At 49.7% G+C, this 26,892-nt stretch overlaps 1 protein-coding gene across 4 annotated transcripts; it reads right to left on the bottom strand.

Annotated features, from left to right (window-relative positions):
* Window positions 1-26,361, bottom strand: TFAP2A (transcription factor AP-2 alpha). Of its 4 annotated transcripts, none has more exons than XM_054985439.1 (7): window positions 26,260-26,361; window positions 16,113-16,547; window positions 12,774-12,825; window positions 10,063-10,294; window positions 7,975-8,093; window positions 3,803-3,944; window positions 1-2,226 (listed from the first exon to the last, which is right to left on the bottom strand). In XM_054985439.1, exons 1-7 carry the CDS (start codon window positions 26,290-26,292, stop codon window positions 1,938-1,940), a joined length of 1,302 nt encoding a protein of 433 aa, XP_054841414.1. In that variant the 5' UTR covers window positions 26,293-26,361; the 3' UTR covers window positions 1-1,937. The 4 variants fall into 4 exon arrangements, with proteins under 4 accessions (XP_054841414.1, XP_054841413.1, XP_054841412.1 ...); XM_054985438.1 differs by lacking the exon at window positions 26,260-26,361 and adding an exon at window positions 21,358-21,468; XM_054985437.1 differs by lacking the exon at window positions 26,260-26,361 and adding an exon at window positions 18,655-19,093.
* Window positions 26,362-26,892: the final 531 nt, after the last annotated feature.

Raw genomic sequence — 26,892 nt, 5'->3', positions numbered from 1 at the left:
TTTCACACACAAATACAAAGGTAGTTTATTTTGAAGTTGTGTATTGTGTGTAAGCATTTCTGTATAGTACATGGCATCATCTAGGTAACTAATCCCCTCCCCCTTTCCTGTTGTTGGCTAATCCAGATTTTAAAAGCAATGCACATGAATATTATGACACTTTAAGCAGATCTGCAGTACTGATACATAATTATAAAGCAGGAATAAAAACCTAAAAGATCAAATAAACAAAATAAAACTTTTTTATTTCTGTAAAAAATAAAATGACCTCTCAGTTAAAGAAAAGTATGCCATTTCTTTAACAGTACATTTTTTTTATCCAAAAGAGTACATTGTGTTTTATTGTGTAATTTGTCTGAATACAGACTCAGTGGAATATCTAAATGATACCCTGCTCTGAACTCCAACTTGAAAGTAAGTTTTTATTATACTTGAGGGAAACAGTGGGTTCAGCTGCTTATTGCAAGGAGCAATTGTCAAGGGAGAGTTAAACTCAATTACTGTAACCATACTGAATAAAAAATACTGCCAAGAACAAAAATACGCCTGGGTAAAGACAGCCACTGAATAAAAAAAAAATCGACATAAAGCGTATCAAATATTTATTTATCTGGGAAACAAAAGACTATGATACATTGACAGGCATGGAAACTACTGCCAGCACAACTCAATACAATACAACGAGAACGGCTTCCAATATGGCTGGTGGAAATAGAGGATACCAGGTGGTCCCAGATGTGTGGAAGTTCTTTGAACCAAAAGACAACTCTAAATGAAAAGTGGAGGTGGGGGAGGAGGTGTCCCTAATCTTTTTTCTTGGTAGACAATATCAATGTATTGCTCTGATCAGTAGGCTTTCAGTAGGAGGACACTGGATATAAACTTTTTGTTTCTTTGCAAGGTTTTAGCCACAACACCTAAGAGTTTGTTAGGAACTACTACCACTTCTTCAAGACTCTTTCAGGCATCATTTTGTTTTGTTTATTTATCAGTAAGAAACTAAAGGTCATACTAATAATATGTGTTTAAAATCTAGGTTGGTTTATTGGGGGGGGGGTTGCTGCTTTATTGTCTGCTTTGCTTTTTTTGAAAAAAGAACATGCTACGACAGGGCTGAAGTGATGAGTCCCAGAAAAATACCACCCCCTCCCTCCAAAACAACCTCCCTCCGATTTCTAAATAAGTCATGATGAATCCACAGTGATGGAACTAAGAAGGGGGAGATTTTTGTTTTAAAAACCCACTAAACAAGAGGTAAACGAGATCACCAGATAAATAAAAAAAGCTTCCAACAGACTCACCGTATTTACAATTCCCATTAAATTACACATAAATAAATATATACATACATGAACACTGATTCCCTTAGAGAAGAACCGTGAATCGGTGTCACCATCAAAAAGTTCAAAGGGGTTCTCTTTACCTTGGACAGGAGAAAGATTCTACAACTGAAGATATGACATGGAACTGGGCGTGGTTTGTGTTCAAGTTTATTCACAATACTGATAAAATGTCATCCTCATCATCATCATCTTTTTTTTTTTTGCCTCTTTTGCTTTTTTTTAAAATATGGCTACAATCTTAAACGGAAGTTCCTATAAAGGGAGGTGGTGATTCCAGTCCGATGAAGGTCTTAATTTATTTTCTCCGCATTTCTTTCACTCTATTTTAGTTCTCTCTTTTAGGAAAGAAAAGTTCCTTGAAAGTTGTTTTTAAAAATTAAAAAAAAAACTTCGTGGTTTATTCGTTTTTTAAAAATGAAAAAGTTCCCACCAGTTAAACACCCTCCTGGGCTGGTCCAACGCCTTGTTCGTTTTCCGAGGTTGCAGGCTGGGTAGCAACTGGGTGTGGACTGGGAAGTGCTGGAGGAGAGCCGGCGGGGCCAGGGCGGGGCCGGCGGCGAGGAGCTCTGCGGGCCTGCTGCGTGGTGGCCCCGCTCACTTGCGGTGCTTCTCCTCCTTGTCGCCGCCCTTGGCGCCGTTGTCTGTGTGGCTGTTGGGGTTGCTGCTGAGGTACATTTTGTCCATGGCCTTGAGCGCCTCCGTTAGATAGTTCTGCAGGGCCGTGACGGCGGCGCACACCGCCGGGCTGCCGAAGCCGTGCGAGATGAGGTTGAAGTGGGTCAGGCAGCTCTGGATGCCCGGCTCCAGGATGGGGGTGGGCCGGGAGTTCCCCAGCGGGGAGCGGTCCTGAGCCAGCAGGTCGGTGAACTCCTTGCAGATCTGTCTGCAGCACAAACAGAGCAGAGGGGAGAGGGCGGGGAGAGGAGGGAGAGACGGGGGTGAGCCAGATTTCTTTCTCAGCCAGCAGCCAAGGCCGGGATCCCACGCCTCCCCCGACCAGCAGGAAGGCGGCCCCTTCTGCTTTTACGGTGTTACCTGCATGGCTGTCCAGACTGTGCCCAGCAAGAAAATATCACCACATTCTATCAAAGCAATCCCATTGCATGTAGCAAAAGCATCTGCAAAATTTATCCTTCTGTATATCTCTCTCCCCCCCTCCCCCCCAAGTCTAGCTCCTGGCCTTACAGTGGATCAGCATAAAGCAGGATCAAGGACAGATTTTCTTGGGAGGGAGTTGGTTGGGTTCAGCCAGCGCCCTTCTGCTCTCTGCCTTATCTGCTCGGATGCATCACAGCAAAGCAAAACGATCCTTCGAATATTGCCTCTGTTCCAAGCACAAGGATTTTACGCCCTCCTTGATTTTTTTTTAAAAAGGGGGGGATCTGTGGCAGGAAAGCCGGGCGGGACTTTGAAGGGAGCGCAGAGGGAGAGGCCTGCCCTGCCTGCCAGGAGAGGAGAGCGCCAGGCTGGCACCCGACACACGCAGAGGCTCCTGGCGGGCAGGTGAAGGGGGGCTGCGCGGCTGCCGCCTCCAGCGCAGCATCGGAGCAGATTTCTTTCTTTATTTGAGGCGAGGGGCCAGGAGGAACGCTCGGCTCTCCGAAGGCCAGCGGTCAGTCTCCCCAGGCCCAAGGGCCTCCGCCTTCCGCCAGCGCCCTCTGGCGACATCGCCCCCGGTAATTAAGGGCCACCATACAGGCCTTCTTATTCCCACGGAACTCGTCGTCTGAGCCGTCGAGAAGGCCGGTCTCCTTCCTGGGCCCCGCCGCCCCACCCGGAAACCGGCCCTGCTGGCATTCTAGCCGCGCCGCTGTGGGTCTCCTCGGGCCGATTTGAATATTCACGAGGTAACCAACCGGCTGGGCCGCCCAAGGGGCTTAGATCAGTATGCAGCACCGTGTCTGTTCGGAAGGTAACTTCCACAGAGATCAAGGTGGCTGCCTTCCAAGAAAGAAGGCGCAAGACCCTTCATGTGCCATTGGCTTTTACTATTATTATTATTATTATTATTATTATTATTATTATTATTATTATTATTTAAAAAACGTAATGTCTTTGGTTATGAAGTGGTTAGCTGTGACTCCTTCCCTCCCACCTCAGCTGGATTTACAAACACAAAATGGTGATGTTGTTGGGCCGCAACATCGCCTAAGACTGCCCTTGACCGCCCCCAGCATCTGTTTGCTTGAAAACAACAAACTATGCAATCGATTTCTTTTGGTGAGACAGAGTCCTCGGCATAAACTCTGTTCCGACAGTAACTTTGGTCAGGGATCCTTCTATATAACGAATACAAACTAGGAAGGCAAATTCTACAGCGAAGGTTCTTGAATGTATAAAGGAAACTCACAATGAAATGTAGATTAATCAAGGAAACAGCAAAAACACAACGAGGTAAGATACCCAAACCGAACACTTCTTTGTAACTCAGAGGTACTGCATAAAGTTAAATGTCTTACTTCGTAGCTAGAAGCATGTTTTTTCTTGTGACTTGCTCGTTTGGATCGGAATGTTGTCGGTTGAGAAATTCAGCTACTGCTTTGGCAGGAAATTCTGTCTCACAGACGTAACCAAAGTCCCTGGCTAGATGAACTGCTTCTCCTGAAATTGCAAAGGGGGGGGGATAGGGAGGGATGAATACCTTATCTGATCAATGCCCTCAAATCCCCCAAAGCGCTGTAGCGCAATCCCGAACCCCGCTACACTTTTCTAAAACCGATGGATTTAGAAAGGTGTTTAGGATTGCGCTGTTAGTAAACCAGTGGAGCCAAACACGTGCTCCATCACAAATGCTGCCATTTTAATTCAGATAGGAGCCCTTGGGTTTAAAACATGTTTTGCAATCAGAGTAGATTCCAGCCAATTAAAATGCTCACATTTGCAGTCCTGCAGTAAGGGGCTGGTTTGGAGAAAGTGCTCTAGAGGCTTGAAGGATCCTGATTTAACATTAACGAAAGCAAACGATCGCTATATGTATATATATATTTAAATATCTCAGAACAAGTGATGTTGGAGGATATTTTCTGGAGGTAACAAGCCGCTTCTCATTAGTCGGCTCAAGCAATGAGCATTGTTTATATCTGGACATCACAATCAAACGACGCTGCCCCCTCCCTCCCAGCAACACATCTGACTGAAACATGCTAATTTTTTTAAGGAGGGGGAAACTGCGATAAATCCTTCTAACTACTGATTAATCTAGTGCTTTCAGCCCTAATACATATATATATACACACACACACCCGATTTTGACCTTTAAAGGCACCAATGCTTTGTTTCTAATTGGTAAGGTGAAATATTTGCGTCCTTAAGGTATCGATTAAGAGATACGCTTTATTTTTGTGTAGACTACGCATGCTAAACATGCTTATGATTTTGTTTCCTTTTAATATATTCTAGTGACTAATATTGATTATTGATCGCTGCTACTTCTAGAGCTTTCCTAAACGGACTGCATTAAACAGCTAAGTGTTTAAAATTTAACTCGATCGCATATAATTATCCATCCTTCCCCCGTCTCCCCCTTTCAAACGATTAACCATAAGAATTTTAGGGTCATTCCGCTGAGTCTGTCTGTTTTGTTGATTTTCAAATCTTTGGTTTTAATTTCCTGAACCAGTTGGTTTTTACTGCAGGGCTTCCTGCCATTAGCTCTAGGTCCGGAAGAACGCATGCGCCAATTAGAGCTTCAAAGCCTCAGTCCAGTGAGCTTGTTTCCATAAAATGGAGCGGATCATAAACAATAACAGTACTTTAGAAACTGCCTCATCGCACAGGGACCCACAGCCAAAACAACTGTACATTATCTCTCCGGGGAAACTATTATCGATTTATCTTCACATTAGACGATACTTCTTTGTTTCTTCCTAACTATAAGTGCATCAAACCCCCTCATTTTTAAATAGATTATTTGGCAAAGAAAGACTGGATGATAGCAAATAGCAAATAGATCCAGGAGTCCTATGAAGCCCTGGGGCATATTGTTTAGAATCTCAACAGTACTGGCATTCACTAGAGATTTTTCTTTTCCACTAGATTTCCCATCTCTTTTAATTTTGTTAACATTCGTTCATACTAATGCTCCAATTTATGTAAACTTTTCCTTTTCTTTCCCTGTTTTACCTTTCAGCTGCTCATAACTTTCTAAATATACTTTACTGACTAAGGACAAAGCAATTCTCCTTGATGCTCTTTTAGTCACAGTTGGCATTCTTAAAATGCCTTTCATTTCCATTCTTTGAAACTTAAATATTTTTTGAAACGCAAGGTAAGGCAAAGAAAACTACTCTCTTGATTCTAAGCAAAACCAAAGCTGACCTAAGGATCCAGAAACAACTTTAAAAACCACTTTACAGACAGCAACCAAACTTGAGGTTAAAGGCCTCAAAAAATTAAAAGCTGAAGGGGAAGGATTGCAAAGGTGTAAACCACATATCAATTTCCTTGTGTCAACAGCTTGCCATCAGGTAACCCTTCCTCAAACAGGACCAGGACATCTCCTTCTGCATCAGAAGGTACGTGCTTCTCCGGCCTACCTCAACCCATTCCCTCAAAAAGGATCTTGCCTGTTTTCTCTCCTCCTCTTACAGTTAAAATACAAAATGGTATCAAAGACGCTGCCCCATATTCTGCAGAGAGTGAGAACAAAGGGGGAGTTCAGGGGCTGGCTGGGAGGCTTTCAGGACACCATTAAATCATGGCTTAGGTCAAGGATTCCCAAACGAATTCAGGAAGTAATGGTCATGCATTTCTCAAATGCAGATGCCAGAATAACTTAAATGATTTACTGGTATGTGGTTTCAAGCAGCAGAGACTTTAACTTGGGGTAGCTGATGCAGCATTGCTCAGTGATGGAACAATGCATTAAAAACATGGTCTGATCAAACAGAGGATCGCACAGACTACCTGTTAACACTGTGGTATAGTAATATACTAATTCCAATAAATGTATTTCCTGGCCTCTTTTCTGAATTCCATTTCCATTTTTTCTCACAGCTCACAAAAATCAGAGTATTCACTTGAAATGAGCATTGGAAAATTACTGTTTGCCCCTTTTGTAGGATAGCTAGCAGAGCAGGGATTCATTACTATGCATTCTGAATGTTTCAACCTGCACAATTTATATAGAATATAAGAGACTGTCTGATACAAAGAACACTTTTAATACAGGCATTATTCTGAAAAGTGAACATGCACTAGGCCAGACAGTCTACCAGGGGTGTCTCTCTGTCTCTGTCTGTCTCTGTCTCTCTCTCTCTACACACACACACACACACACACTATTTATAATGTCTTCATTTGTGATGAGATCTGTTTGGGGACCAACAGTGGACAACGATTAATGTAACAAAAGTTCTAATTTGACTCAGTTATAACATCAATCACATGAGCCAGCAAACATGGACTTGTTCCAAGACCCCTTTTCCATCAATCTGAGTGATTTTCATGGGTATAGTTATATACACTTAAGAGTCATTTTGTGCTTCTTCAGATCCATTTCATTCAGTGGAATGAACGTAGCAGAGCGCCTTCAACATAGCTGACTTATGCAGTGAAGTAAGACACATAAATTTTAGCTAATCCACAAACTAGTTACACCAGAATATTTTATCATAACCTAGATCTAAATGCCCATTACAGCCCAACAGAACCTTCAGGCTACAACACAGTTAAACAGTAGAACTTGATTTATAGTAAAATTCATCCAGGTCAGAGATGAATTCCATTGAAAGTATTAAGAGCCATCAGTTTAATTAGAATACATGTATAAATTTAGAAGATCGGGCCTGGATCCTAATAAATTGTTTAAATAATTCTAAAGCAGGTATTTTACATTGGCTAAATTGTGGTTCTAGTTGACCATCAGTTTAAATCCAAATTATTACCTGTTTAAAATCCAAAACCTCAACTGTTTTAGGAATCACAATCAAACCACTTGCTTTAGCTTAATTAATCAATCCATTTTCCAATAAAAAGTTGCAATTATCCAGAAAAGAAGCAGCATCTCTTGAGTAAATAGCATGGCTAAATCACATAATGTTTATCAAACAATCATAACCCTCTTATCTGAATAAAGAGATAGACTGAGATTGTACACATTGCTTCTGTACCCCCTTTCACTAGGGACTGCTCTGATTAAAATCCAATTAAAATCCACCATGTCAATCAGTGATTAATAAATTAATCCATTAATTACGCTTACTCGATTAATGTTTCCAGTTCTACTTTTTAAATGCAAGGGAATGTTCAGCTAGCAACCCAGTTTTAGACTTTAAGTGAAGTTTTAGACTTTAAGCCAACTTAATTTCATTCACTTCATGGGGACTTGGCAACCAGATCTTAAATGCATTACAGGGATTTAAGTCCAAACAGATTTCAATAGAGCCCACTTCCAAGTATTCTGACATGAATGGATTTGGAACCGGGCTGATAGTTTCATTTCACCATTTGAAGAAGTACAAAGCAGAAGGTCAAAATGAGCATTTTCTTTAGACATAATGATTTAAACAATACCCATAAACATTTCAACACAGTCCTCCAAAATGCCCCTGTTCTGTTGAACTGACAAAACACACACACACTTATACCAAAGAATCTCCTTCCCACTGCAAAATCAAAAGCCATTACTTACCCTCCACTAGTGATGTCAGCAGGGTAACATTGGCAGCTTTACGTCTCCCGGCTGGCAAATTTAATCCTATTTTGTCCAGTTTTTCTCTCAAAGATCTCCCTCCATTTTTTGACTTTGCCCTGTTTCACACATTTTTAAAAAAACGCCATTTAACACATGACTAATATCCATCAGATCATACTGAAATTCTTTCATATATTTCCCTCCCCCCAAAACTATTACAAATTCTTATTATGAAGGATGCTTAATGAAGTTTAATTCCAGGAAATGCCAAGCATGGAAGACAGGCCATGAAGGTAGAATTAAATTCAGAACAGGCAAATGTGCCGAAATATTTCCTGTGCCTGGAAGAATGGTGGAAATGATAAGTTAAGCACTTTTTGTTTTTAAGGTATTGCAAACCATAGATGGGCGATAGTGGTTACCTGCAAGGGCTATCACAGATTCTTTTCCTATTGCAACTGAAATCATAACTGCTATTAGTGATCAAGTGAATTCATAATCATACTATTCGTGGTTAAGTATTCTTGTATAATCAACAAGCCTGATTCACAATAGTGAAGGGCCTTCATTTGTCTGTCAGTATGAAAACTACATTCTATTGGCTGTAAAGATTCAGTGGGAAACATGCCAAATTGCCAATTATTCTGCTAAAACCTGGGCTTTAAAAAAAAAAAAACTACTATATTGGTCACAAAGGAAAAATAGCTAAGTGGAAGAAAGATTGTCTCCTGAACCCTAGTTTCTCTTATTCTTTAAAAAAGAAAAAGCAACCCCTGTTGCTTGTACCCAGCTTGCTGAATAAAACTCATGAAAGTCCTTTGCTGCAGCATAGCCATATCGAGTGACTTTCCTCAGTGAAGTAATGCAGGCAGTGCCCTCAGCTGGTGCCTGCAAGCTTTCATCAACCCTTGCTGTAGTGTGTGTTGAGAGGAAAGAGATCCATGTTATGAAATGCTGGTGTTGGCTGTATAGCTAGTTGATGTAGCAGTTAGAGTTCATGAAGAGCACTAGGTGGCCGTGGGCCAGTCACCTTCTCTCAACCTACTTCAGAGGATTATTGCAAGAAAAAAGGCGGGAAGTCATGTGCTTAATAGACTGGATACAGTGTTCTCTGTAGCAGGACATGCTGACTGCCTTGAGCAGGTCCAAGCCTCTTCTCTGGAGACTTTGCAAGGGCTAATACTGAAATAATGTAAAAGCACTTTCAGGAAATACCTTGTAATCTGTATAACTATCTATTAATACCAGGCCTCTAAAGAAGGTCATGTTTTCCAGAGCAAAAATGTGGGACTGTGAAACCCAACATCTCCCAAAGTTAAACGTATTTGGACACAGGCTGAAGGGAACTGGGAAGCCAGCTCATTTTAGAAACCCATGTTAAACTGTCAGGAGTGGACCATTCTTGGGTTTAAAGCCCCGTTTCAAAATGTCCCAAAGAGCTGGGGTGTACTGAGGTAAGGGTTTTCCCCTCATAATGTTTGTAACTTGCTCAAAAAAGGAATAACAACCATTTACAGTTATTAATCCTGACCTAATATTGAAAACAGGGGTATTGAAATGAGGTGAAAATGGAACCACTCCACACATGACTGATATCTGTCAGCTCCTATTCCAATTGTTTGAACATTCTTTTCTTCCTCCAGATGGTTAGAAACTATCTAGTGAAATATCCTTCCAAGAAACTCTAGGGGAGAAAACAAGCCACACGGCATAATTCAATGCAGAAGGGACAGGTGTGCTGATCACTTTCCTGGCGCCTGAGGCAGGGTTTCCCACCATCAGGGCTTTGCCCCAGAGCCTGTTCTTGTCTGTGGTGGGGCCCTGGTTCAGTAAGAGTAGAGAATGAAGAGCCTTTGGGTCTACCCTAAAAGTTGAAGAATGGCCACCTTCCCACAGGATGGCAACCTAACCTGGAAGCCCCATTAAGCGGGCTGCCTCAGCTTACATGAAAGGCTTAGACCTAAACGCGGGAACGCGCGGCCTGTATGAGGACGCTTGTGATTGGCCGGCCTGCGCGCAATCCCGGCAATCCTCTCCAATGGGCTCTCTTCCCGCCCAATGGGCCGTGCCCAGCGCTCCCCTCACCTCCGCAGCACTCCGCCCAGCAGAGACGCGTTGAGGCACTCGGGCGGCGAGAGGCGCCTCTGCACTTCGGCCACCGTGACCTTGTACTTGGAGGTGGAGCTGAGCAGCGAGAGGCGGCCGGGCACCGAGCAGAAGACCTCGTTGGGGTTCACCACGCCGCCGAAGAGCGTGTCCTTGTTGATGGGGATGGAGGAGACGGCGTTGGCGTTGGACTTGGAGAGGGACACGGGGCCTGCAGAGGCGGAGCGGGAGAGGAGAGGAGGGAGAGCCGCGTTAGTGCGCCCAGCCTGCGAGGGGAGGGCGGCCGGCCCACCACCAGAGGGCGCTGCAGGGCGACGGGGCTGATGGGGGGCGCGGAGTGGAGCCGCGCCGCCTCGGGCCCCTTGGGAAGCGCCCAGCCAAGGAGGCGCGCTGCGGCCTTCTCCCCCTGCTTTGACCCCAGCGGGGCTTCGCCTCGGCTGCCCGCCCAGTGCCGCACCAGCCCCTCCGCCACGCCACCGCACCAACACGCGACCGAACAGCCAGGCCCACCCCGAGATGCTCTTTCCAGTGGTCTCTGCTAGGGCGCAGGCATCAACAAAAACCTTGGGGGGCGGTATTTTATTCTAAAACTCTGGCTGAGGATATTCGGGGAGGGGGCTGCCCTCCTTCCCTTAATACCTAGTGTGGCAAACTATTCCTAGCCCCATTACTGCGCAATCCTAAGCACAGTTACCTCCTTTTAAATAGGTCGAGCTCAGTGCCTTGGAAGGGTGTGTTTCGGTTGCCACTTCCTATGCGTGTGGTCCGACTCCCAGACTAACATCCTAAGCAGATCTACTCTGAATTCTACTCAGGGCTATTCGGTGGGGCTTATTCCCAGGAAAGCGTTCTTAGAATGCCACAGTAAGGGACCAAGGGAGCACACTTGCTTGGTAGTAAGAAGCACTGAATATAGTGGGAACATACTTCTGAGTAGACATGCCTACGATTGCGCTGTGGGGTACATTACTGTGCTGAATATGTAATTTTTTTCACCTGCATTGGATCGCACATCAGAACTGTTCTGCATTTCGCGACTTGTTCTAGAGTAGCCCCTATTGTCTACAATACTGTCCCAGTAAGGAGTTGTAGCCCCTTCCTGCGTGCAACTTTTTACGCTAGAAAGCCTGGCACCAAGGAGGCAGTGTCTAACATCAGAAGAAAGAGTGACAGTGCAGTCCTTTGTTTAAAAACAAAACAAGGAAACGGCAGCTGAAGGAGCTCGGCTGGGTTCCTTGCATATCTGCTCTCCCAAATGAACACCACTTTTCTTAACATTTTTCATATTTTTTTCAATTTCACACACAAACACACACACACTGGCTTTTAAGAAAAGGAAAAGGAAGATGTAGGGTGCAATGTTACAGGGGCCGCGCAGAATCACCCCCAAGCTCTTTCTAGTTTCCCTGACCACAGAAAAAGAGGAGCGCCTTGCTTTGCATGCGATGCTCGCGTTCCACCCCGGTTACACTATAAATATTTACTCTTTTGTTATCATCTGGTTATTCCTCCCCCATTCCCAGCCCCCTTTTCATATTCTTACTTAAGTGGGCTTAATCCAAATGTTAAAGGGTGGTGCGGAGAGGGGGATATCTAGGTTTTGGATAGATCACTTGTGACATTAATAGCTCTGGGGAGGCTAATAGAGACAATGGGAGTTAAACGAACTCTTGAGATTACTAATAAAAGAGCCAATTATCATGTCGACTTGGAAAGAGCATCTCTTTAAGATTTATTCCTTGCACATCTAATTTGACGTGACAAAGGCTCCCCAGATTGGGCGGGGGGGACGACGACTGAAACTTTAGCTTTCTATGTGCACCATGGAGGTATCCAAAAGGGGAAGTCGCTTTGTGGAGCATCAGACCTCGGTTGCTGCCCGCCTAGAACACCCAGACAGTCCGCCAGAATGAATGCAAACACGCGCCCTTCTCCCAGCGAATAAAAGCCGAGCGCTCACCCAACGAGTTTCACTCCAACAACAGTTTTCCAAGCAGAACTCAAAAAGGGGAGCCAATCGCTGGTCTCCTCTACCAACACCGAGAACCATCTTTAATAACGCTTTCCCCCCTCCCCCACCCAACCCAAAGCGCGCGCTTTCCCCCATAAGCCTTCCACACTGGTTTCCAAAGACGGTGAGAATAAGAACACATAACCGCAGCGCGCCACTAGGAAGCGAGAGCGACCCCAAGCCTCGAGAAACCACCGCAAGCCGGCCACAGAGATTACGCCAAACCAGCCCCCTTCCGCCATCCTTACTGGCTGGCTACAACAAAGACTTTTTGATGGAAAGAATCCAGAACAATCTCATAAACCTGAAGCAGAAGGCGGAGGGGGGTGAAAAATAATGAACAATAATTTCAGGCAACTAAAGAAACTAGCAATCAGTTCCGTGCCACCAATGGGATTAGAGAGAACCACTCTCTGGATCCGTTTAGCCAGAGAAGGTAATCTCCCTCTCACTCACACACTCACTCTCACGCGCGCACACGTATTTACAGAGGTTGGTATTAACGAAAAGATTGGTTTCAACCGGGATTGTCAATTTGGCTTTCCATTTGCAAGCCTGTTGTAAATTACATCGGGGGAGGGGGCGGGGAGGGGAGGAAAACAAACGCTTTAGCAAGTTCTCTCGGCAACAGTACCCGGCTTGTGAGGACATGCTCGGAATGCTGAAGGAAACGGCTTACCTTTCTTAATTACAGTTTGATCTGGGATGTTAAGACCCGGGTCTTCTACGTGCTGCAACAAAAGAATACACAGGGATGTGAATCTGGGAACGGGCCGAAAGAAACGCACCGGGAAGCTCTCGGCCCTCCCCCCGCCGAAGGTATTTGCTCCCGTCTCCTGCGAGGGTGATTTTTACGCTTTTCCAGGGAAATACTGCTCTTCGAGGCGATGACCTGTTCGTATTTTTTGTAAATTAACGGCAGTCTTTCCCAACCTCTTAGACTTCGCATTTCACGGCCAGAGTCTCCTTCTATTAACCCGGAAGCAATCCCGAGGCGCCTCGCTTCCAAACAAGCACATTTCGGACTGCCCCCCTGCAGCACACCCGCGCCCGTGGCCCCTCCGAGGGGAGTCCCTTTGAGCAGAGGAGCTCGTTCCCAAGCCTGCGTGCGCCCATGGGCAGACCCGGAGCCGCAATCGTTCCGCGCCTAACCGGGATGCGGGAGAGTTTTTAACAGGGGCGATCCTTGAAATAATCTCCAGGCTCCTGGAGCTGCACAATGGGAGCCCGCACGAGGGACAGGCGGGGAGCGTCGCTTGGGAAGGAGGCAGCCCTTGCCAAGGGGCCGGGCCGGGCCAGGCCCCAAAGCACTGGCCGCGGGTCAGCCGGGAGGCGAAGGCCGGGCGGCTTCTCCGCGGCGACGGCTTGCTTTTGCTCTCTCTCTTTCTTTCTTTCCCCCGCAGATGGGCTCGGGGGGCGGCGTGCGTCGGCGCTGGAGCTGGCAACGTGATCAGCAAGTCAACCCGAAGCGCGCCTTCGCCGTCCCCAGCCTGACAGCCGCCTCCTGGGCCTGCCCGCGGGTGCAAATTAGCGCCGAGACCGGAGGCTTCGCGAGCGGCTTCCCGAGCGCCGCCGCCGCCGCCGCCCCCTCCGCAGCCAGCGCCTTCCCAGCCTTCCCGCATCTCTGCCCAACAAACCTCCCGGTTCCCCTAACGGGTTTTTTTCCCCATTCTGCCTTGGATTTATGCTCCTGTTAATTGTGCCTGATCTCAATGATTCCGGGTGGATGGTACGAAGTTGCTTTATTACAGGTTTTATTGTACTCAATGCTCTCATTTGTAACTTGCCTAAAGTGCTTCTGGATTTGAGCATAATTAAATTGAGAAATGTTCAGAAATGACTGCCGCGGCAGTTTCCTTTGGATTTTTTTTAACTATATGGGGAAATATGATCCCTTCGAGCAGGCGGCCTTAAACCCATAAAGTAAATGTAGTGGGGCGGAACATTTTTTCCCCTTTTGGTCTGATTTCTCTAACCTATAGAAAGTCCACACACGAGCCACCGACTGTTCGGTTTTAAAATCCCGCCGAGGTATTTATAATTAAGTAATCTTCGCCCTCGATTTAGCATGTCTCCAGTCCAGTTGCTAGGAAAGGTTAACAGCGGCAGCCACGGGGGGAAACGACCTTTCCCTGTGACCCAAATTCTTTTCCAAGAGCTTTGCTGCTCACCCCACACCCCGCCCAGGAAGAAAAACACTTTGTCTCGGGCAGAAAGGCGACCTCCACAAACCGGTCCCGCCATACACACACCGGGTCCACGTAGTGAGCTTTAAAGTCACTTTGTTCCCCGGCAATGACTTTAAAGTCACTTTGTTCCACCGTCTACAGTCCAGGTATTTCGGCTCAACTGAGTTGGGAATCCGGCCGCCCTACGCTTATTGAGGGAGCTGAAAGGATTACGGATTTAAACCAGATGGCAACTGAGTTTCTGAAAATACATCCAATGATAACTCTTTGCTATCTAAGAAAAGAATGAGCATTTTAAAAAAAACCATGCGAATTTGTTGTTTCAAAAGCACGAAATTGCAGGGAAAGAAGGCTATTTTAGATCATGTTTCTCACAGTAACCGAAACACAGGCTAGCTTCAAATTAGTTTACATCCCCATACCCGGACACATGTGTCTGGAAGTCCTATTGGTTTCAACAGGACTGCCTACACTTGAAAGTAGATCCCATAGATTTCAACAGACTTCACCACCTTGTCTCTGTTTAAAATAGAAGCCTGTTTTAAAATTGCCTGCATGGTTTATTTTTTTTTAAATTTAGGGGAAAGTGTTGTATTTTAGGACTATCCAAATTACTTCCTAAATACTCCCCCGCCCACACTTTCAGAGTGGCATGTTTTTATTGTACAACATCTAAACATAACCAGCAATTTCTGGGGTGGGGAGAGTCAGAAGATGGCAGTCAAATTTCTAACCCCCCCCCCCAGTCTGATTTGTTAAAAAAAGGGAGGGGAAGACCGAAAGGGTTTCTGAATGACTCCCAAATAGCTGAACCCATTTGAATGATCTCCCTGCAACATGAAACTGCAAAGCATTAAACTGTCAACGGATATACTGTTGTAATATTTGATTCTGTAATTTGGGATGGCATTTTAGCATCCCCCCAAAATCACATCCAGATACCACAAGCCACCCAACCCCCACCTCCCAGTGTTTTTTGTAAGATATAATCAGCGCTGGAAACCTGCTAAAATTTACTAGCCTGTTCAAATTCTGGTGTTGTTGTTGTTTCAGTGGAAAAGCCAGAAGAGGAGGGGAGGAGCTATGAGGGTGAATTCTTCTCTGAATTCAAGCATCTACTTTCCTATGGACAACAGCCCTTCTTGCTTTGCAAGGAGCGGAGGTGCTAACATCAAGCGCGGATTTCTTTAATCTGTATTCATGAGTGACCGAATTCAACGGTAGACACAGTGTTTAGCAGACCTTGGTTTGAATATAGTTATTCACCCTGCAGTTATTTATCGGATCAGTAAGACTTTATTCTGCCCCCCCCCTTTTTAAAAAAATAAAAATAAAAATTCTATTCTTAAGCGAGGGAGACTGACTAAATTTTTTTAATCATGTAGATCCCCTCCCCCCCCCCGAATTTCCTCAGTTTTTGTTTGTTTGTTTTTGGTTTGCAAATTCATCTCCAATTCATTGGGTCGGCTCCCCTCCTCCTAAAGACCTGTCTTGAGCCTTGGGCATTTGGTTTCTCGAGGCGGCCAGGATGCTTCTAAAGGCCAGACCCTCCGACCACGACATTACATAGCCTGGCCGCGCTGGGCGTGAGAGAGACGTTGCAACAATGGCATCCGTGTGAACTATACCTATATTCTTGTGTGTCTATGCGTACGCACCCCCACCCCTTCAAAGACAGGTTCGAGAGTAGGAGGCATTTCCTCGGTGGGTTACAAAGGGATCGAGACCACCGGCTGGCTGGAGGACTTCGCCCGCCCTTGGCTAAGCAAGCCCCGTTCCCCAGTCCCCCGCGGCTGCGAAGCGCAGGATCTATGCGCGGTTCTCCTTACCGGGACGTCTTCTATGGAGTGAGGTATCGAGTGGATGGGAAGGTCTCCTAGTCCTGAGGTCAAGCCGTGAGGTCCGTGCAAAAGGTCTTCATGCCGCCGGTAATCCCTTCGGGGGTCCAAGCCGGAGAGCTGGTGGGGGAGTCCCCGGTGTGTATGTAAAAGGCCCGTCTCCTGGTTCTGTCTCTGTCCCGGCCAGCCTGGGTGCTGGGGCTGGGGCTGGGCGTGGAGGGGGTTCAAGCTATAGGGGTCGTTAACGTGGGAATAGGGGTCTTGGGACTGGGGGTAAATGGGCTGGTACGGAGGCGGAAAGTAGGGAGGCTGGAAGTCGGCGTTGGGGGTGTGCGAGAGCGGAGGGGCGCTGGCGTAGGGCGACTGGCCCACCGTCCCCAGCTGGGGCAGCCGGGCGGTTCCGTTGCTGGTGCCATCGTGGCGGTCCTGAGTAATGAGACAAAAGGCGGGGGGGGGGGAGAGAAGGTCACACTCCAGCTCCTGAGAGCGGCCCAAGCGCCCCCCCCCCCCCATGCACCCGCGATTTGCAATTCAGTGGCTTCCAAACCACATCCCGAGCTGGTCCTGCCCGGGGCACAGGTTGAAAGCACCAAGGGTTCAAGATGTATTCTTTTTTTATAATGACCCCCCACCCCCACCCTCCAAGTCTTCAACATAAAACGAAGAAAATTCGTGGCAGATTTAGAAGCTGTTGTGGTTTTGTTTTTTCATTGCAAAACCGAATTTATTTGAAAAAAGAAGGGGAACCTAATTCTAATACTGTACACACACACACCCAAAAAACCTTGCATGCTTTTCTACACTGGATGAAATGAAAACAAACGACCCACCCCAAAGATACCTTTGTTGTACATCTGGTTAATTTTTCCAGGAAAAAAACTCTCACAAATTGAACTGTAGATTTTAAAAAAACCTCTCCAGCCCATCCAAATTTGATTTTGAATAAGCCGATCCTTGACAAGTTTGCTAAGAAAAAATAAAATCTTTGAACGATGGGTCATTTTTAAAAAAAACAGGCACGCTTAGATATTGATTACACCTTGGCTGTACTATAACCCAAGTAAATATATGAAAGAAAGACAATATTCGTCATAAATCATGAACAGATTTTTTTAAAAAAGAACATGGCATATAGTCGGAAAACAGAAATAAAAGTTTGAAGAGGGTAGGGAAGAGAAATGAAAATGTGAGTTATTTTACCCGTGTACAATTGGGTCTTGTGATCGCCCACAGGTACAGCTAAAGGAAATTAACAGGCACACAAATGGAAGTCGGGGTGAGGGGGGCTGGGAATTATACCAAGGCTCTCGTTAAATGCCTCGACTACCTCTCCCACCCGTCTGGTGAGATGCAAATGAAAATATCGCGGGCGGGGGAGACGCCACCGGAAGCCGCCTTTTGTACTGAAAGCAACAATAAAGAAGTTACCGTCGAAATAACCCCGAAAGAAAGGAGAGGAGGGGGCGGCGGGGAAAGGACCGAGGCTGGCGGGCTGGATGCCGGCAAGCGCCCGCGAAGAGGAGCCGCACTCACCATCGCCGAGAAGCTGTGCACTAACATCTGGGCGGCTTCGGGGGGACCCGGTCGCGGCAGCAGAAGGGCCGAGGCTGGGGGGAGACTGCCGGAGGGCGCCCGCTCTGGAGTCCTCCCGCTCGCGGTCTGCCTTGGCACACCCGCCCGCAAGCATGCACGCCCCGCACTCGCGCACAATGGGGCTCTAGACGGCGCCTCCGCCGAGCCCCCAGCGCCCGGGCTGCTCCGCCAGCTCGGGGGACGCGCGCCTCGAAGCCATCCGAAACTTGAGCGACGTTCCGCGGCGGCCGAGGCGAGGCAGGCGGGGAGAGAGAGCCGCAGCCCGCCGCGATCGCCCGGTTCAAAGTTGGCTGTGCGCGCGGGGGCGCGCTCGCGGCTGTGCGCGCGCCTGTGTGTCCCTTAATCCTTGTTTTGCCCCCCCCCCCTCGTTCGCTCTCTGGCTGCTTCACGTGAGCTCCGGGGCGAGAGAGCGAGGGGGATCCGCCGCTCGCTTTCCCGGAGAGTCCTAATAGCAGATCTTCATGACTATTAATATTACACGAATACTTAATAAGGGAAGAATGGCTGGAAATCGAGCGTGAAGCGAGGAGGCAACTCAAGGCAGAGCCTGTTCTAAATGACGTCCATTGAATGAAGAATCAGTGTATCTAATCGCGGGTGGGGGAGGGAGAGACAAAAAGGGAGGGGGGGCGAGAGAGCCGTACCGCGGCGTCTGACGAATCACAAGGAAGGGGCCACATTTTAAAAGGTTGCAGGGCATTGCAGAAGTGAAAGAGAAAGAGAGCCGGAGAGAGCGGGAGGGTGGGAGCCGGGCGGGCAGGGGAGGGGGAGGGGGAGGGGGAGGGAGGCGAGGCTGCGGGAAGCGCCCGCCTGAGCAGAGGGGGGGGCGACCAAGGGAAGAGAGCATTGCAGGGGGGGGAGAGGCGGGAGGGGGGAAAGGCAGAGCCGAGAGGCTCAGGCCAGGCTGGAGGGGGTCAAGGCAAGCGGAGCGGAGGCGCACCTCGGGCTGCGGCGGCGGCGGCGGCGGCTGGGCGAAGGCGGGCGCGTCGAAGGACAAGGCCAGGAGCTGCGGGGTCCCGGCTCCCCTCTTGGCCCCGGGGGAGCCGCCCTCCGAGCCCGGCTCGGCGCCTCCGCCTTTCAGCTGCCCCTGCTCGGCTGGGCCCGGCTGCTCGGCTCCGGCCGCGTCTTGCTGCGTCACGTCCATGACTCGGAAGGCCCGGAGGCGGCAGCGGCAGCGGCAGGGCCTCGCCGGAGCCCCGGGCTGGACGGGATCGGGCGGCCCTGCTCGGCGCGTGGGATCCCCGTCTTCCCTCGGCGCTGCGTCCCCGGGCCGGGGAGTGGGCTCGGGGCTGGTGGCGGCTGAGGAGCCGCTGCCCGCGCCCTGGGAGCCCCACGGAGCCTTCGGGGCTGAGACTCGGGGAGCCGGCGGAAAGGGACGGGGGGAGGGAGCCAGCGAGGGAGAAAAGGGAGGCGACTGCGGCGTGGCTGGCCCGGACAAGCCGGGGCTCCCAGCCCCGGCCCAACCCGTCCAACTGGCTGAGCAACTCGCAGCCAGCAAATCCGCGCCGATGACGGGCAGGCCTGCTCCACTTTTCCTGCCGGCTTATCATAACAACAGGCGCTCTGCCGCCGACCGAGCATGTCCCTGCAAACCTCCCGAGCACGCCTAGCCAAATCAGAAACCAGGAAGGAAGGAAGAAAGAAAGAAACCTCCGCTGCCAAATCTGGTTCCTCTGCCGCCTTCCCGGCCCTGTCGCTCCGCTCCCTCACAGAAATGCACGGGGGGGATCTGTAGGTTCGACGCCGAAAAAAGGGGGGGGGGGCTTTATTTGAACAGGGAATGTCACGGCTCGGAGGTGGTGGAAGCATCGACCGAGGGAGGCCGCAGAGGCCGAAATTTCATTCAAGTCAACCCAAGGCTCCGTCGCCATCCCGTGACCAGATTTTAAACAATGTCTTTAAGCTGCGTGTATTGAGCCCTGAGACCCCATGCCTGCCTCTTGAGAAACACGCCTCCTTAAGTGTGAGTGTTCGGCTCGCAGCCCTGGCCGCTTTCAGGACCCCCTGGTCACTTTCAGGCGGTCTGCCGCCCTCCCGCAACTGCGCAGCCCTCTCCCGCGGCAGCAAGCGCCCAAGTGTTAGTCCGCCCCATGCCGCCACCCCCCCCCCCCCCCACACACACACTGTGCTTTGGAAGCCTCGCCGCTCGATCTGTTTATCGCCTCTGTGTGAAGCCGCAAGAGCGAGAAAGCAACAAAAGGCGTTCGCGGAGAAATCCACAGCCCGAGGAGCTCCCGCCTCAACACTGAAAATCAACGAATGGCATTCAGCATAAACGACAGTTTCAGGGGTGGCGAAGGACTCCAAAAAACGCAGGCTTCTTTAAGTAAGAAGGCGATCTAGTCCTGCTGGCCTTCTACGCACAGTTTTTGACATGTGTAGACAGACTTGCTCCTCCAAAGGAGCCATAAATCCCAACACCCGAACACAATTAATCGCCCAGGCTGGCGCTTGCCGGATTCTGCCTTGTTCTCAGCATCAAGGAAGGAAATGTATACACGTGTGTACATTGCACACCATGTACAACAAGCCATTCCGTTGGGTGGGAAGGAAGATCCTCTACACAGGAAGTTTTGACACATTAGATCGGGTGTTAGATGACATTGTTCTTGCAATCTACCAAAGGGGTGGGGGCGATAAATGCCGACAAGAAATGCTCTAACAGAATTAGGCGGCATCGCCTTTGCTCTGTGCAAAAGAACTTGATGCATTCGTTTAATCAGCATCTTTACTTTCACTCTAGCGGCCCACACCATGTTCGTCCTTTCCTCCTCCCCCGAGTCCCTCCTTGGAACCTTTCCGCCTATCCCCACATCTGCCCTTTGGATTGTACCCTCTGTGACTCTTCGTATTTAAACTGTCCTAATATCAGATGCCGAATCATTCGCGGTGCCTGGCAGGTAAAGCCCACGGGCCGGTAGAACCCTCCCTTCTAGCACAGCACCCTGAAGAGTCTGCCTCGGTCTCTCCTCTGCCCAGCCGGCAACCCCGCGTATCTCCCAATAGCAGAGCCTTGGAGGCGGCTTGGCGTGCAAAAGGCGTGCTTCAAGCCACGCTGCCACCCAACCCTGATCGAGCGGCTCAGCAGAAGCGCCAGGTGAACGACGGCGCTTTGACGCTCAAGTGCCCACCGCCACAGCCCTCGCTCTAGAGCACAGACCTGTGGATCAAAGGCATCTGGTCTGGCAAGCGTCAGGGCAAACTCTTCAGGAGATCTTGGAGATCTCACGGCTGTGGCTGTCAGTCACCGTCGTTGCCTCTTTGTTTGGTTGCCTTTCCTGACTCCCGCTCATTCATTCATCCATCCATCCATTCACTCTGCTCGTACTTTCTACCCCCCCGCCCAGTGCAGTTTGGGCACAGATGTTTGTACCAGAAGGATCCTCGTGGCTCTTATTCTCTCAGTCTTCTTCGCTTGTATCATGGTTTCCCTTCATCCCCCCCAGAAGGTGTAGCCTCCGCCTGGCCCGCTCACAACCCCACACGCCCTCCTTTCCCGCCTGAACCTTTGCCAAGTCCGAAGTAGTTTTGTCTTCCGGGCCATCCTTGGAGGCTGCCAGTACTTCCCAGTGGCAACGGGACTTTGTGGGTGGGGGTGGGGGAGGCTCTCTGGAGTGTGCCCCAGCCGCGGGGAAGCGCTTACCTCGCATTCCTCATACTTGATATTATCCGTCAGTTTCCAAAGCATTTTCATGGATTGGCGTGGCGAGAGACCAGAAGGAGAGACCGAGAAGAGGAGGCTTTGCCCTGCCCGCCAGCCCGCCTGCCTTGCGCTCTCCTCTGGCATGCAGAGCCCGCCTGCTGGAGCGCTTGAGAAGGAGGAGGTGGAGGAGGAGGAAGAGGAGGAGGAGGAGGAGATCTCCCGTGCCCGCTCGGAGATCTCCCTCTAATGGTCGGAACTTTCTCCTTTTCCAAACGAGTCTTTTTACCAACCGCCTAATCGGCTCATTAGCATAGCAACAATGGCCAATTGCCCAGCAGCGCAACAACCTGCCAGGAAAGGCACACAGGTTGTGGCGCAGGCGCCCACCACTTGGGCTCTCTTTCTGGCGCTCGGTCTTTTTTGAAAAAGCTATTCGGGGACAACGGGGGGGGGATTTATTCGGAGGATGGTTTTTTTTTTTAAAAAAAAGCCAGAGTTCAGACGATCTTGGATATACCCTCCACACACACACACACACACACACACACACACACACACACACACACACACACACTAACTTGAACCCACTGGCACCTTAGAGATCAAGATTTTCAGAGTGTACGCTTTTGAGAGTCACTTCTTCATACACCCTGAAAATCTTGGTGGTCTTTCAGGTGCCACTGGACTCAAATCCTGCTGTTCTACTGCAGACCAACACTTAAAAGAATTCCTTGAGGTGGAACAAATGTACCCCGGCATCGTTCTTCAGATATTTGGGGAGAAAGGGGGGCAAGCTTCTTCCCTCTCTTCGCCCCCACTCCAGTGGTTTGCTTTCTCTTCAAACCCGAACATTTCAGTATTTTGAAAGAATCCCAAAACCTGCCTCGTAGGGGAGCAAGACTACCTTGTACTTCTGGCAGTCCAGAGAGGGGGAAACCTCCCCCTGATTCTCAGTGGATTGCAACCTGCCACCTGATCCTGTGCGTGTTTACTCGGGAGTAAGTGTGACGCTCTAATGAGGCTCTCAACTCTGTGCAAGGCCTTTGCTGCTCGACCCTCTGCATACTTACTCAGAAGTCGTCCATGAAACTCACTTTCAAGGAAGTAGGCGTGGGATCGCGGCCTTAAGGGCGACCCTCCGTCTTAAAGACGCTGCCAGGTTTAGTTATTCCTAAACAACCCTTTCCTGCCACCTTTTGTGATTTTTTAAAAATCTTATTTTGTAATCCCCTTCCCCTTACAACATATACTTCCAAGATTTAGTAATTTGGTTCCTTTTATGGGAAAAAATCCCCCATATCTCCCCTTCCAAACTTTAAATGGACCACGGGAATTTGCCATTGTTAACTGGCATTATTATTGTTGGCGTTATTAATCTAATGACAAAGTTATTTCGCTGATTTTATGCTGCTATTGAGAGGAAGTTCAATCTGCTCAGGGATACTTTGAGGCTGAAATTCTAGCAGGTCAGAACTGGAACCTGCCGGAGGGGATAAGCTTCGACGGGAGGAGGGTTGGGCGGCAATGCTCTGCAGGCCGCATGAACACCGAGCTCCTCAAGGCTGCCGAATTTACTTCCAAGTAAACCTGCTTCCTGGGTGAGGAGAGAAACAGTTCTATGGAAATCGGCTCAATTAAGGCCCCATTAATTGGCTCCGGGATCCAGCTGCGGCGCTTCTTTTGTTACCCTGAGGACAATCCTCCGCCGTGTGGAGCTGATTTTGTGCCAGGACTGAAGCCCGGGGGCATCTTTTCGACAAGGGGTCCAGGACTGTGAAGTGATCACAAGAAGAGTGCCTCTGAGCGCGTGTTAAGTGCCTTTGGCCAATCCACACGACCTCCGGGTTAAGCAGCAGGGACTTCGGAGGGCAAGAAGCGTAGCCTCGACGCCTGAGCCCCAGAATATCTCTCTCAAGCAGAGACACCAAGAACTCGACGGCAGTTCTGAGTCTTGCATGACTCGCCGCGATCCTTCGGCGCCCCTTTCTCTCCAGGCGCCCAGGGATGCTCCATTCCTGTCTTCGATTTCGTTTAGTACCTCTCAGGCAGAAGAGCCTCTCCAAAAGCCCTTTTTTCTTTTTCTTTCTTTTTTTAAAACGTTGGTTCACTCTGTCTTTCGCATTTTAATCCGAATTTGGGAACTTGTCTCTATTTTCCTTTTGAGACCATTTGAACAAAAGCGGTCTGTCTTTTCCCAGCTCCAGAAACTTGTCTTGTCGTTTAAAAGGCAGGCGCCCAGGCCGGCCCTTTTCTACGGGAATTCTCCCACCCCGCGGATACCGAAGCCCCGACGCGGAGGGTCTCCTGGGGCTGCGCGCGGCCAGAGGGGGCCGCCTGCAATCGCTGCTCCAGCGCCGGAGGTGGAAGGGCGGCCTTCGGCGAAGCGTTCCTTCTTTTGTTGAACCACAGCGAGATCTACAGGTCCAAGAAGGCAGAGGCATCCTCCGCTCGGAAAAGCGGCTGCAGGCCGCCCATCTGAGGCGCCGCCGAGCTCCTGCCAGACCCTTCCCGAGGCCCGGGCACACGCCAATCAAACCGAATGCGGCTGGATTAAGCCCCTAAATTGACTTCCGCTCCGTCTTAAGTGGTTTGTGGATCGGGCTGGTGTGTGTTTTGTTTTTAATCCTGAAGTGCAGGGCGGAACAGTCGCATTTAGGACGGCCAGGAAATGGCAACTGTGTTTAGCCCCTTTGGCCTTAGGGGACATCTAGTCTCGCTCCTTCCCCAACGCCGGTTCTCTTCTTTTATCTGTCAAAGCTCCCCAGAAGGAAACCGCAGGACGGATTCGCTGGGCTGCTAAAATGGGGTCGTGAGAAGTCGGCAAGCCGGAGGGGGGGGGGTCAGGAAAAGGTGCGTCGGCGCCAGGTTAGTCGAAAGGCAGGGCGAGCCCGCAGTTTCCCGAGGCTGCGCCTTCCAGCGACCGATGCGCCGCTCGGCTGCCGGGCTCTAACGGGTGGGCGAGATCCCCCCCCCCGGCTGATTTCAGTCCTGGCGGCTCTTTCTCGCTGGGGGCTGAGTGAGGAGGGAGGGCGCTGGCCCAAGGCCTGCGGGACTGGCCAGGTCGGCCTACCCAGGAGTAGGGCGAGTGGCCTGCGGGCAGGAAGGGCCACTAAGCTTCAGGCAGAGGTAGAGGTGGGGACAGTTTGCAAGCAGCCGCCTAGAACCCGGAAAGCCCTTGGCAGGTGTAGGGGTGGGGGGAGTCGAACTCGCAGGGAGCCGAGCTAGGGGTCTTCCACAAAACATTTGAAAATCGATATCCTCACGTGAGAGCTCTCTCCGGGCCCCTTTCTGGATTCCTCATTGCACACCCAACACCCTTATCGTTGCGGCAAGAATTGAAGTGCGATCCCACACACTGTTTACTCCACTTTAGTCCTCCCCCAGACCCATCCATTTCAGATGCGACTACTTGGAAGTAAGTGGGGTGAGGGTTTCTGGTTGGGAATATATGTCACACTTCGAATGTAAAACACTCCCTTGAAAGCAGCGCCCTTGAACTGAGATCAATGGGCTTCATGTTTCCAACTTAATAAGTTTAGGGAGAGCCGGGCATATTTTACTTCCCGATCCACACATCAGAATCAGCGCTTGCCCTTCAGTTCGCCAAGAATAAACTTGCAACAAACTGGGTTTAACTTTGGCCTTGCACATTTACTTGGGAAAGGATATTGATTCCCGTGGAGCTGAATTCCTGCCGAGGTGGGCTTAGGGTCAACTTTCTAATAAATCAAATTAGGCTGCGTTGAACCAACGCGAGTTTTTTCATTGCCTTTAGCAAAAGCGCCAGTGGGCACGATCCAGTCAAAGTTAAGCAATTTTAAAATCCCACGGATTTAGATAGGAGAGATATCCCAAGTAGGTTTACTCAGACACAAATCCAGGCGGCTTCCCGTAAGTATGCTTAGGATTGCAACTTTAAGCACATGCTAAATTCTCCCGTCGGAATCCGTGGGTCTCCTTTTTAGGATCGTAGTTAACACCGAAGTAGGGAAAACGAAAGGAATCGGACAGCCCTCGGAGTTTGCTACGCACTCAGACCAGGAACACAAAAGCCAACGAGCACAAAGGTCACCTTTTAGGTTGGGGAAAAAGAAAGGACCCCTGCAAGCCGAAAGAAACAGGCCACCAGGGGAAAGAAAGTATGGAAAGCCACACCACTGACTTTGGAGATCCGCTGGAAAGGGGGGCTTTCAGCCACAATCCATTACAAAAGGAGGTCTCTTTTTCGGGACGATCCCGCAAGGACCTATCTCAGCAGCCCTGGGGGGGGGGGTTCCTACAAAACATACATATTGGGGTTCCTAAAACCTTAACTCCCCCTACAGGGGCGATCCTTGCTTTTTAACTTTATTGGAATACCTTTATATTAAACCTTACAGGGTCTCCTTTCCCCTTGCAACTCTCTCTCGCTTACACACCCACATGCATACAAAGTTACAGAGGAGTCCGCCTTTTAAAAGTTCCCTTTCACTTGCTTCATCTTTATCTACCCGCGGATTGAAAAAGATCTCACCCTCCAAGTTCAGTAAATCATTTTTTAAAAAAAGAACCCGCAGATTGGCATAATGCACATAGAAGACGGGACGTTTCTCTCGAAATAGCCGGCGGCTAGTTAGGCCGGTTGAGCCGTCTCTCCTGAAGCGGGCCTGACTGTGGAGAAGTTACTGGCTCGCCCCACCTGTTGAATTGTCACCTAAGGACTGGGCGGTTGCAAAGGGCCGGGCCGCTATTCCCTAGCTGCTTCCTAGCAAGGCTCTGCTGGGCCCTGCTTTGGTTCCGGAAAATGCCCTTAGAGAATCGACAAGCGAGGAGTTCTTCTCGGGCTGGATCCACTTCTCCCCTTAAATTCCACACAACAACAAGACGAAAGGGGGGAAGGGGGGAGGGAGGAAATCGCATTACCTGCCAGTCCCCCATTTTTGCAAGGAGTGACATTCTGGCTTCGGGCTGCCTATCCAAAGGTCCCTGCTGGTCATGGAAGGAGAGATCCGCCGGCTCGCCTCTCCTGCGATCTCTTTAGGCAAATCCTCCTTTTACCTGCCGCGGGACTCGCTCACCTGGTCATAAAGAGCAGGGTGCTACCTGCCCGCGCCTGCGCACTGGCGCAGGAATGCATTCGGCCAGCTCCACTCCAGAGCTCCCGACCTGTCTCCGCAGATGATGGATTTACAGCTACCAGCAGCTCCAGCGCTGGGCTGCCTTCCTCCTAGGCGCAGCTTCTCCGGGGAACAGGCCTGCTCTCCCGGGGGAGGGGAGCACCGCAACGGCCCTCAGCCGGGGATGCTGCAGGGATCCGGCTCCCTCTTCTATTGCTGGGCTTGCTTGCAATGCAGGGGAGAGGCCGCTTTGGAGCCAGAGGAGAGCCCGGGAGGTGATGAGGGGGGAAGCGCTCCTGCTTCCGAGGCCGAGAGCGGAGCCGGCGCTTGCCCCACTCTGGCCCGGGAGGCTGGGGGGGGGGCCTAGAGGGGGGTGAGGAGGGCGCGGCGCGGCGCCTGCGGAGAAGGCAGCGAACCTCGCCTTGAGTTCGACTGTCAG

This window comes from Eublepharis macularius, chromosome 7 (assembly GCF_028583425.1).
Source record: "Eublepharis macularius isolate TG4126 chromosome 7, MPM_Emac_v1.0, whole genome shotgun sequence".
Taxonomy (NCBI): Eukaryota; Metazoa; Chordata; class Lepidosauria; order Squamata; family Eublepharidae; genus Eublepharis; species Eublepharis macularius.
This window is presented reverse-complemented; position numbering and strand designations above follow the sequence as displayed.

Bases quoted from the DNA above. Each gene is read 5' to 3' on its own strand.
- TFAP2A (XM_054985437.1), bottom strand. From the start codon at position 18,858: ATGGACGTGACGCAGCAAGACGCGGCCGGAGCCGAGCAGCCGGGCCCA. The intron at 12,826-16,112 runs GTAAGGAGAACC...CTTTTGTTGCAG, and splicing joins ACTCCATAGAAGACGTCCCG to CACGTAGAAGACCCGGGTCT. The intron at 3,945-7,974 runs GTAAGTAATGGC...TTGCAATTTCAG, and splicing joins GCTGACATCACTAGTGGAGG to GAGAAGCAGTTCATCTAGCC.